This window comes from Myotis myotis, unplaced genomic scaffold, assembly GCF_014108235.1.
Source record: "Myotis myotis isolate mMyoMyo1 unplaced genomic scaffold, mMyoMyo1.p scaffold_m19_p_6, whole genome shotgun sequence".
Classification (NCBI taxonomy): Eukaryota; Metazoa; Chordata; class Mammalia; order Chiroptera; family Vespertilionidae; genus Myotis; species Myotis myotis.
The window spans coordinates 14752299-14765158 of record NW_023416368.1 but is presented as its reverse complement, the minus strand read 5'-3'; the positions used below and the strand labels follow the sequence as shown (position 1 = coordinate 14765158).

At 39.1% G+C, this 12860-nt stretch overlaps 1 protein-coding gene across 10 annotated transcripts in view; it reads right to left on the bottom strand.

Annotated features, from left to right (window-relative positions):
- EBF1 (EBF transcription factor 1) overlaps positions 1–12860 on the bottom strand; it is a 391060-nt gene that overhangs the window by 372487 nt on the left and 5713 nt on the right. For all 10 annotated transcript variants that reach the window (XR_004968347.1, XR_004968348.1, XM_036314278.1 and 7 more), the window contains exon 5: positions 970–1043. Coding sequence is in view for 8 of the 10 variants with exons in the window: in XM_036314278.1 (XP_036170171.1) it covers positions 970–1043 (74 nt within the window). In the remaining 2 variants the exon portion in view is untranslated. The remainder of the gene's footprint in view (positions 1–969; positions 1044–12860) is intronic.

Genomic DNA, 12860 nt, shown 5'->3' with positions numbered 1-12860 from the left:
ATGCTGAAGCCCTAACAGGATTGGTCAGTAATAGTCAGGGGCCAAGCCTGCTTGAGCCCCGCCTGATGGCTAACAAAGCAATTAGTAGCCTTTCTCTGATGCATAGTGGCACCTTCATGCTTCATCCAATTACTCAGAATATACTGGGAGCCAAGTACCACTGTTACTTTATGAAGAATAAGAATCCTAAACTGCAAGTTAAAAAGTGTTCATTCTCTGGTCTGCTTTCCCACATGTGGAGGACTGGCTGAGACCAGGGAACTGAATGTGGTCCAGGGGCCTGTTTTCAAATGTAGCGTCAGTCAGATACCAGGCAAAAATAAAGACGCTCATTTGCATGTGACAGGGACTCCACTTTGCTATCCTTCCAAAAGCTCACCAGCCCTCAGAAATATTAGCTACACTGTCATAGTTACACACTGGGTAACTAAGATTAAGTGATCAGAGTCAAGGCAGGGAGGTGGGAGGAGGGGGCGGGGATGAAAGAAAATCCACGCTCAGTTTAAGGAGGAATGCTGCCTATGTATGGACGTTCTATTTTTAAGTGGAAGAATTAAAAGGGGGAACTATACCTTAAGTCTTATCAACGGAGGCTTCTGCTGACATCAATAGAACCTTACTCATTTTACTAGCAATGTGGTTGAATGCATATATTAACACTAAAAGGGTTACATTGTATTTTATTTGATTGAAAGGAAGAAGGGGAGGGTACTGCTTTGTGCCCATTAACAGTGCAGATATCAACATGGAAATGTATGTCTTACAGGATGGACTCTGATAAATAATTGAGAACCATTCTGATGCCTGACAATTTAGTACCAAATACTCAGGTTCATGGGTTCTTTTTAGATTGTCTAATAGAAGCAAGATTAAACGCGTACCCCAAAATAAACCTGAGTTCACCTAGATTGGAGATACAAATTCATCTTCTCTTTGCTGATTAAAGGGAGAGAACAAGGTATTTCTTACCTGCACATGATCTCGTGTGTGAGCAAGACTCGGCACATTTCTGGGTTCTTGTCTTGGCCTTCATACACTATGGCCTGTAAAAAAAAAAAAAAAAAAAAAAAAAGGCAGGATTTAAGCTAAGAATGGAACCAAGGAGCAGAGAACAAACTATCATAGTTGAGTTCTTAACCATTTCCCCACTGCTGTGGGCCCAGAAGTTTTCAGGAGCTAAAGCCTCACTGGGCTGATTGTTCCAAGATACTTTGTTAAGGATCAACCCAAACTGAGTGGAACAAGCTATGTTTCTCTCTGGCCTGTCAACCACCTCATTATGACACACATCTTTGCATCCGTGTGTGAGATGAGTGTCTGTCATCAAGACAACCACAATTCATCCTCAATCCAGAATAAAAGAAATCTAATCAATGATGAGGGGGAGCCCAGCAGTTTTAGCAGACTGAGATACTATTGATTTAAAATATAGAAAAGTACACAGATTTGTATGTATTTCCCTCCTCATTTTACTACTTCCAGCCCCAGGATGCAGTGTTCCAGAGATGAGCAGTAGAGGTATGATCAATGAATCCATTCACTCACTGTCTCCTCTGAGATGATTCATCAATCAGGGAAAACCCTTCTTCCCACCAGCAGGCTGAAAACATGTGCTCTCCAGGGTGTACACCCACCCATACAGTAATGCTCACCAGCATATGTGTGGGCTTAAGCCACAGAGCCATCTCCCTAAACTAAGAAGAATTACATCTGACTCTCAAAATCTGGAGTCCCAAACCACCTCACCAGCCAAGATGTTTCTGTCCGTTTTTAGTAATGTGTGTACACATTTTGCTTATGATCACTAGAAAGTTTCCCTGAGAACTCAGCTTCCTGGAAGATCTACATGTTAATACCTGAGCCAAAGAAAAAATCACAGCTATTGGTAGAGCAGTGCTCTGCATTGGGATACATTTTATTTATTTGTTTGTTTGTTTATTTTAGTGGGGGGGGGTTAATCTTTATTGTTGAGATTATTGCAGATGTCCCTCTTTTTCCCCCTCATTGACCCCCCTCCATCCAGTTCCCGTCCCACCCCAGGCCCTCTTATCATGTCCATAGGTAATGTATATCCTATATAATAAAAGGCTAATATGCAAATCGACTGAACAGCGGAATAACCGGTCGCTATGACACACACTGACCACCAGGTGGCAGACACTCAATGCAGGAGCTGCCCCCTGGTGGTCAGTGCACTCCCACAGAGGGAGTGCTGTTCAGCCAGAAGCTGGGCTCACTGGTGCAGTACTAAGGATGTCTGACTGCCAGTTCCCAGGGAGTGGGCCTAAGCCATCAGTTAGACATCCCCCCAAGGGCTCCCGGACTGCAAGAGGGCACAGGCTGGGCTGGGGGGACCCTCCCCCCCCCCCATGCACAATTTTTGTGCACTAGGCCTCTAGTATATATATATATCTTTGTTTAATCTTTTCCCGCCCCCCACCCACCTCCCCACTGAGAATCATCAGTCTGTTCCATTTCCATGCCTCTGATTCTATTTTATTCTCCAGTTTATTTTGTTCATTAGATTTCTTATTCATTTATTTTGATTTTTAGATTCAATTGTTGATAGGTATGTATTTGTTGCCATTTTGTTGTTCATATTTTTTATCTCTTTTTCTTCTTCCTCTTCTTAAAGAATACCTTTCAGCATTTCATATAATACTGGTTTGGTGGTTATGAAATCTTTAGCTTTTTCTTGTCTGTGAAGCTCTTTATCTGACCTTCATGATAGCTTTGCTGGATAATCTTGGTTGTATGTCCTTGTTATTCATTACTTTGAATATTTCTTACCATTCCCTTCTGGCCTACACAGTTTCTGTTGAGAAATCAGCTGACAGTAGTATGGGCATTCCCTATAGGTAACTAACTGCTTTTCTCTTGCTGCTTTTAAGATTATCTCTTTGTCTTTAGCCCTTGGCATTTTAATTATGACATGTCTTGCTGCGGTCCTCTTTGGGTTCCTCTTCTTTGGGACTCTGTGTGCTTCCTGGACTTGTAAATCTATTTCTTTCACCAGGTAGGGGAAGTTTTCTGTCGTTATTTCTTTTAATAGGTTTTCAATATCTTGCTCTCTCTCTTCTTCTGGCACCCCCATAATGCAAATATTGGTACACTTGAAGTTTTCCCTGAGGCTCCTCATAATATCTTCATATTTTTAGATTCTTTTTTCTTTCTGCTCTTCTGGTTGGGTGTTCTTTGCTTTCTCATATTTAAAATCATTGATTTGATTCTCAGAATCCTCTACTCTACTGTTGAACCCCTGTATATTATTCCTTATTTCAGTCAGTGTATGCTTAATTTCTGACTGGTCCTATTCCATTTTTTTGGAGGTTTCTAGAAAATTCTTGAGTACTTATACCTGTGATTTTAAAATTTTAAAATTCTTATACCTGTGATTTTGAGCTCTATAACCAGTAGTTTGCTTTCTTTCAGTTCTTTCATTTGTGACATGTTTCTTTGTCTCCGCATTTTGGCTGCTTCCCTGTGTTTGTTTCTATGTGTTGGGTAGAGCTGCTATGTCTCCTTGAGTTGGTAGAGTGGCCTTGTGTAGTAGGTGTTCTATCAGTACCAGTGGCCCAACCTCCCCAGTCACCTGAGCAGGGCACTCTTGGTGTACCCCTTTGTGGGCTGTGAGCACAGTCTGCTTGTACTTGAGACTTGGTTGCTGTTGGTGTCACTGGGAGGAATTGACCTCCAGGCCAATTGGCTGTGAGGACCAGCTGCCACTACAGTGGGAGAGCTGCTGTGCAGGAGACACCCCTATGGAGCAGGACTTGCTTTAGTGGGGCTTTGGTGCTCACTGAGTCTGCCCCTTGAGTGTGTCACTTATGGATGTGAAGAGTTGTAATCTGGTATGGTCTCGCACTGACCACTGGGTACACTGGCTCTTGGATCTCCAAGGAGGTGCAAAGTCAGCCACTGCCTGGGGCCACCCAGCAGGAGCTACAGAGAGATCTGCAGATTCCTTCTCTTTGTATCAGGTTTGGAAGTGCCCAGATGAGGCCCAGCTATGAAGCAAGGCCTGGGAAAGGACAGGCTATTCATATGCAAAAGCCACTGCACACAGCTTGGGTGGGGTTGTAAATTGGATGAGACGGGGTCTTAGGGAATCACCAGGGCAGAGCAAACAGAAATGGCTGTCAGTCAGCCCTGCCATGGGGCGGTCCCAGCACAGGAACAATGATCCCTGCAAGCACCTCTGTCTGGGAGAAAGCCGCCCCCAAGTTCCTGCCCTGATGCCAGACAATCCAGTTCCTCCTCATATGTGTCTGTGTTGCCCAAAGCCTCACCCTGGTGCTGGAGCTCAGAGGAAGCAGGACCTTGTAAGTTCAGTTCATGGTGCTAGCCTTTTAAGAGGAACAGCTGGGTCTCCAGCAGCCTCTGTGTCACTGAGCCCCAATCCACACTGGTTTTTACAGCCCTAGTTCTTACTGCCCATAGGGACTTCTTTTCCAAGCTCTTGGACTCTGGGCTGGGGGTCTGGTCGGGGGCTGAGACCCCTTGCTCCTTTGGGCAGCCTCCACAGAGACGATCTCCCTCCTGATTAAAAAGCACCACACGGGGTGCCAGGTCAGCCCATTCCATGCTTTTGCACTTCCTACCAATCTCAGTATGCTTTCTTCTTTACTTCTCTAGTTGTAGGACTTCCATTCAGCCAGCTTTCCAGCTGATCTGGATGATGGTTGCTCTGTACTTTAGTTATAACTTTGACATGGTTGTGGGAGGCAGTGAGTACAGATGTTTGCCAACACCACCATCTTCCTTTTCTCCACACTGGGATACATTTTAATTTTACACTGTATCACTGCATAATACTAAGATAACACAGCTTCAAATTGTTAATAAAATTACTTTCACACATTCACATAACCCTCAATTGCTTGGTGATAAAAGTACTTAAATTAACCAGAGACTATCCTTATTTGGTACATACAGATGCTACAATAACTAACTTGTAGTTAGTTGGCTCTAATGTGCTTTGTTGATGAACCCAGGACTTTTAGAGCCTGTAAATGAGGAGGGAAACTTAAGACACTGTGGGCGGGGACCCTAGAGCAGGGGTGGGCAAACTTTTTGACTCGAGGGCCACAATGGGTTCTTAAACTGGATCGGAGGGCCGGAACAAAAGCATGGATGGAGTGTTTGTGTGAACTAATATAAATTCAAAGTAAACATCATTACATAAAAGGGTATGGTCTTTTTTTTTTTTCTTTTTAGTTTTATTCATTTCAAACGGGCCGGATCCGGCCCACGGGCCGTAGTTTGCCCACAGCTGCCCTAGAGCATGCTCTGGTTAAGGTATCTAACTCCAATACAAAACAAAAATAGCAACAAATTTAAAAATTACAAAAGCATGTGCATAGAAAGAAAATGTTTCCCTACCACTGGCCCATTAAAATAGTTTTTTATGGTTAGCCTATCATTTTTTAAGGTTTTATTTTGACATAATTTTAGACTTACAGAAAAGTTGCAAAGATATATAAGTTCAACATACTCTTTACCCAGACTCCTCAAATATTTAAATTTTACTAAATCTGCTTTATTCTTTTCTCTCTATTCTTCCCTGAACCATTTATTAGTAAATTGCAGGCACACCCTAAATACTTCAGCATATATTTCCTTAAAACAAGGAATTATCTTACAGAACCATAGTACAATGATCTGAATCGGAAAATCAACATTAATACAATCATCTAATCTACAGACCTTAATTGAGATTCATCAACTACCCAATAATGTCCTAACAACGATAGATAGATAGATAGATAGATAGATAGATAGATAGATAGATAGAATAGATAGATACATAGATAGATAGATAGATAGATAGATAGATAGATAGATAGATAGATAGATAGATAGAGATATATTCCAATACCAATCATTGCATTCAGTTGTTATGTCTCCAATATGGGAATATTTCTGAGTCTTTGCATTTCATGGCATTGACATTGTTGAAGAATACAGGCCAGTTTCGTAGAACATCCTCAATTTGGGTTTGTCAGATGTTTCCTCAGACCTAGACTAAAGTTATATAATTCAGGGCCAGAATAACACAGACATGGTGTTGAATTCTCAGTGTATCAAATCTCACTGTCAACTAGTTCCACTACTGCCAGTAAACTCTGACCATTTGGTTAAGGTGGTGCCTGTTGTCCACCAGAGATCATCAGCCAGACTTCCACGCCTTATGTAATTCACAACTATCTTCTGGGGGAAATATCTAGATTATGCTAATATTCCATTATCCCTCAAATTTTCATCCTCTAGTTATGACATGCATTGATGATTTCCTGTATTCTTAAAGGAACTTTTCAAATACCCAAGAAGTTGCTTTAGTCAAAAAAAAAAAATGCATTATGTGAACGGAAATGTTTTGTAAACCAAAAAATTATATCTGCCTGCTTTATTTTCCGTAGTCACAGCTGGAAAACCAAAGAAACACTTTAAATAACTGATTAGATCTCATACGATGCTAAAAAATTCTAATCACTCATTTCTGTAAAATCCTATTATCACTACAATCTGTATGTGCTCTTAATATCCCTGATAACCTCTATGTCAATTTCAGTTTTTGTCATGCTAAACTAGTAACTTGGTAAATAAATTCACAGATATTGGTGGTGCTTTCCCTATTGCAAAAAAAATTTTTTTTGTTCTTTTGAGGAGGAGGGAATATCCCTTACATCAGGCCTTCTTGTTTTGATTATTTCTGGATGACATGTATTATTTTTACTGCGGCTGCCAGTTTCATTAAAATCAGTGGGCCCATGACGACATTCAGTTAAAGATATACTGCAAAAATGCACATGACATCCCAAACAGTCATGGACTGTTCCTGGGAGCCATGGACTCCCAGGAACCCCATGTTTTCATCTGTGGTGAGGGTGCATCATTTGCTGAAGTTCCAGGGTCTCTGTAATACATCTCTACCAAATGCCAAACTGCCACTTGGCCTCTGGCAACAGAGTCCAAATGGAGAATCTTTCTCCAAATCAAGCATAGAAAAATGAAAGCATGAATTTGGATTTGCTCAGAAGTTGTTAGGAACTCCGGGGAGAAATGAAGCATGAAGTTTCTGCTGTTCCCTTCCTGGGGGCCTCAACAGAACAATATTTTTCAGCACCTACATGCAGAGAAAGAAGCGCTTGCTGCTTCTGTGACTTCTGAAATAAAAGCAAGCGAAACAAGGAGCCTTTTCACTGTCCCGTGAGTAGAGCTAAAACCCTTTGACTGGAGTAAGCTGGAACCTCCGTGTAACAGCTAGGGAGTGGAACTCAGTCAAAGACGGACTCACCTCCAACCTCACCTAAAGCAGTTTTTGTTACTAACAAAACACACACACACACACACACACACACACACACACACACACACACAATTATGTAAAAGGTATGGGCCAGGAAATCAACAGTCTAATGAGATCCAACATAGAGAAACATGATAAATTCATGTTGGCGAATATCCCTAAGGCAGATTGTCAACAATAAGACAGACTTTTTAAAATGCCACCAACTTCACCCTCCAGCTTGTACACACAACTGGCAGCCACACATTAACTCTACCATCTACAGTCAGTACACACGCCAAGACTGGTTCACAGTTTAGCAAACCCAGACTTCAAGCCTAAAAGGAAAGGGATCCTTTAACACCAACTTCGGAAGAAGTTCCTGCTTTTCTTCCTAATTTAAATGTGTGTCTCTGTGGGGTGTGAGTAAAGCTCATTGAGGCTGGATCAGCTGGAAGATCACAGAAGCATATAAACAGCATTGACTATTTTAAGTGAAACCATTTTAATAGACAGCTGGTTTAGGGCCCAAACAATAGAACACCAAGAAGAAGGCTTATTTTCATCCTCCATAGTAAATCATGCGTCTGCTCCCTGTGAGGAAGGTAGTCTGCTGTGAGAGCGACAAAGACAACAGTGGTTTAAATAAATCAATGTGTTTACCAGGAGTAAGGATGGGAGGCCTGTCACAGTGATGGGCGGGCAGGGAAGAGAAGACATAGAAAAATATATTATTTAAATAAGTGAACGGATGGTAAAGCAAGTTGAAGTTTTAAGCAAGGAAACAAAAAATATAGTATCAAGTAGGACACAATGTTTACATTAATCCTACCAATGGCACGTAAATGCCTTAAGGTGGCAGGAATGCTTGTTCAGGAAGAAAAGTAGGAGAATAAACAGAGTTAACTTCATCGCAACTTTAAAAACCTGGAGAAATTGACAATCAAAACGACATTATTTAGAGTAGATTTATTTTTCTGATAGACTAGCCTCCCTTTTTTTAATGCCCAATTATTTTTAATACTTTATTAACTTTCATATTGAGAGGTTTGTTTTTTTCCCCCAGAATAATGTTTTATAATTAACAAAAATGAAGAAAAAAATAGGAATTGTTAAACTTTCACATCCTTATGCAACAAGGCAGAAGGTTTACCAGGAGAGGATAAAATGCCATCAATTTCAAGTGCCCAATTATAAATTAACCTACAGCATCTTTGCAAAGAAATAATCAATCAATAGTGAAAATCTGCATTGGTTGCCACTGTTTTTAGAAGGCATCTTGTGAAGTGTGATTCATCCTGCTTTTCTAAAATATCACTGGGTTTTAAAAGTTAATTGAAACTTACTGTGGATAAAGACCACACAGTAAAACAAAAAATATATGGTGAACATACACTCCAGGATCACACTTCAATAGGATGCCAAAGGAAATACAGAGAATTAAGCATGGCCTTCTTTGTTTATTTTTCTAATAGTTTTAACTCTTCGTGTTCCTTGCCAAAAGAAAGAGGGTGAGGAGAATATTTTGGCTTTGGTTCCTCAAAATCCAAAAGGGTTTCAGAAACAAAATGTTTGTATTAGTCGTTTTGGTTTACAACCAAATAATAGGAGATTTGTTGTCATTAGTTTAGAGAGAGAGAGAGAGAGAGAGAGAGAGAGAGAGATTATCTATAACTAACAAAAATGTCTAATTTTCCATTTAAACCAAAGAGTAACCTTGAATATATGTTACTCTTTTTTCCCCACACAAAATAAAAGGCCAAACCTACTGTGTCACCTTAAATAATCAGTTCATTAAAAAAAAAAAAAAAAAAAGAGTTCATGAATGTACAAAGTACCTCCTTCAACCAGAAGTGAAGTGTCCTCTAAATAGATTGTCAATAAGGCTTTGGTAGCAAATTATCAAGAATTGAAACTAATCAAAAAATAATACTAACACCTACAATATCAGCATATTGTGATATGAATCATTACATTTGACCACCAAGTTCCACTGCTTGTCATTAAAAAAAAAAAAAAAAGAAAAAAAAGTGCTAGCTAATGTGATCCTAGAAATTTCCAGAAGGTTGGTTAGAAATTAACCTGAGCCAAAGAAAACACTACACATCTGACATTTCATAAACAATTGTGTCAAACAGCCTTCCAACATTAATAGTGGGATAAAATAAAAAATTATTTTGCTTCAATTAGCAGCTTGGCTACTGGTGAACAAATTACAAAGATGTAATTTCAGCTCAGCAGCTAAGCGGGCCGTTTTCAGGACTGAATTAGGAAAGTTGCAAAGGAATGATATCATATTCAGTATGCTGTTCAGTTACATCACAGCCCTGAATAAAAAGAGAATGTGTACCAAAAGCAGTTAGCTTTAGAATACACCTTTTATGTCTCAAAAAAAATAACATCCCTTATATTATTCAAACGCCAAGATAAAAACTGAATCATTCTAACAACCCCATATTATAAAAGATATTTCACTCATATGATAACTACATTTACATCTATATTAGTGGATTCAACTGGCTTTGTCAACCCAATAGGGTGATGATGATGATGATAATAATAGTAAAAAAAAAAAAACAGCAGCTAATTTATTAAGCACTTAATGTGTGCCCATCACTGTTCTAAGCACTTTACATGTATGAGTTCATATAATTCTCACAACAGAGCTCTGAGGTAGACGCTCCCCTAATTTCCATTAATTTAATTCCAAATGCTGACATATTCTAATTACTCACTAAGACCAAATTATTCTTGTTCAACAACTGTATAAACAATTCACCAATATCCAAACCCTCCTTCCTGCCTCTCAGTAATGTAAGTAAAGGCATAAGAACAGTCTATCGGTGTACTCATACAAGTTCTAGAAATGCATCACTACTAATATGTTCGTTTTTTAATGCTGTTCAAACATTCACATGGAAACAGCTCTAGCGTAAATATCCCCGAACAAATGGCTGTATATTATCCAGGAGGGAGCAGTTGGACCGCCAGACTGGGGAAGTACTAGGCCATCTGGCTCCGGCAATCTCTCCAAAACCATCAGCTTTGTTTTCACCCCCAGACTCCAAACAACACATTTTCCACTGTGATGAGTTTACATTTTCCCAAACACAGGTCCTGATCATGCATAAAAATTCCAAACTTCTTCATTCCTCCATGTGCAAGGAAATTTAAATCACCTGCATTTTTTACGTTTTACCAAAGAAGAAAGAAAGCTGCTGAAATATGGCTCCTGACTATAATCTTGCCCTGTGCTCTTTTTTTGTTTGTATGTTTTTCCAAAAGTATGAAAGACCATCTCTCCTAACCTAGTGAATTCCTTTGGAACTTATTGATATACTAAAAATGTGTTTATCTACCAATGAAGAACCACGAACTGAAAGGGTTGTTAATCAAATCTACGTAGCTGTGGCAGGATATAATGAAACAATCAATAGGGAAAAATGCACTTGCATCAATAACTTAAAGTACCAGGAACATCAAAACAAATATATAAAGATTAGTTGGGAAAAGAAATATGACAGCATTTCTGATTATTGTTCCTTGCACCTCCCACTGTGCTGGGACCTTTGAGAGTTCCCTCACCACATCACCTACCTTCAAACCTATACATTCAAGGATTGTGTGGCCATTATTTTCCCCTTTCCAAAAAAAAAAAAAGCTTTTGTTTAGGGGCAGGGAGAGTTTTGTTTTTGATAACTTTATGGACTTTGATACTCTTTCTTTGAATTATAAAGCTGTCACTTTTTTTAAAGAAAGATACTAGGAGGGAAGATAAGTTAAATGCTTTTTTTAACTATTGAAAGATAAATAACTCAGTGAAGCCATCACAGAACATAATCCAATTTCAAAAACTACATGAAAATCTGAAATGAAGCAGATTAAACCTCAGACCTCCCCACCGGGTTCACTTGAGCTTCTGCAGTAGATACTGTTTCTGGATGCAACAGCCATAAAGTTCTGAATTCTACAGGCCTTTTTGCATGCTCACTAATGGAATACCAAAAACAGCAATGACACAAAAACAACCTATTTTTAGTCCAGCTAAACTTGGTTTTGAACAACCCTTCCCAAAAAGCAAGCCTCTTATTTTCTAGTTGGTGGATGAATTTTTAAAATATCATTATATCCTCTGTGTTTTATACGAGAGGCAGAGGGATAGGGGGCTCAGGTCCTTACACATTCACTTCTAATGAAGCTTCATCTTTCTGGAAGAACCCAAAATTAAGAGTCATTATCCAAAAGAGTGTCATGAGACACTTTGAAAAGGTGTGAAATAGTGTGTGTCATACCAGCATATCTTGGTTAAGTACATTTCTGTTTGATCTCAATGATTCTAACTCCACCCAAGATCAGGGACAGTCTATGAAAATGTGGAGTGCACAGCTAGTTTTGGATTCTGCTTGCCAAAGATTCCCTTTGATTTTTAACCCCATCTTGTGAGGCAAAGATATGACATCACACACATAACGCTGTATCTCAGATCTGAAAAGTGTTACAATAAACCAGTAGCTAAGGGAAGACTTGAACTGTGGCTACGTATTCTCTCTGAAACTTATGATGCTATTAGAACGCATCACATCACTGAAAATATTCCAGTCTGCATTCTAAATATCAAAATCCTGAGTCTATCTAGAACAGCGGTTCTCAACCTGTGGGTAGCGACCCCTTTGGTGGTCGAACAACCCTTTCACAGGGGTCGCCTAAGACCATCCTGCATATCAGATATTTACATTATGATTTATAACAGTAGCAACATTACAGTTATGAAGTAGCAACGAAAATAATTTTATGGTTGGGTCACAACATGAGGAACTGTATTTAAAGGACCAGAAGGTTGAGAACCACTGATCTAGAAGAATTTGAGTGGGGTGGGGGGGGGTACCATTTATTCAGTCAGCTTTAGCCTTACTTCTGATTGAATGGGTTACTGCATATTTAACTAAAATCAAAAACTTAAGAATTTTTTTTATCAGCCTTGGTAGTTAATTATCATAGAATTATTCAAGCTAAATGAACACCCCTTGTTTTACTCATCAAGGCTAAAATATAATAATTATATCACAGCTAAGGAAAGTTATGCTTCTTCAAACTGATCTGCTTTTTAAAGACTATTGTGTTAATTGTGTACACAAGAAGCTAACCTACTTCTCAAACTCTAACAGCACATAATCAACGAATGTGCAGCCGGAGAATGGGCAAGGATTGTCTTTCAAAGTGAAAGCTACACAGAAGGCATTAGGAAATTATTATGAAAGCAAACAGGTATGACTCAAAAAAAAAAATCTCTTGTTCTTGATATTTTTAGACTAAATTCAGAGAATTATTTAAACCTTTTCTCAGGTCACTCCTCACCAAAATATAGAATTGTATACATTTATAATTTTAACTTCCAGTGAGATGTCATATTATGGCAAATGACTTTCTCATACCTGCTATTATTAAAAATAAACTGTATCTTGTTCTAGTCCACACACACACACACACACACACCTGGTAGAATTTATTATAACCAAGAGGTCAAAGGATGCCTTAAGCTATAATTTTTCTTAAGCTCTGTAACCTAGTTAGT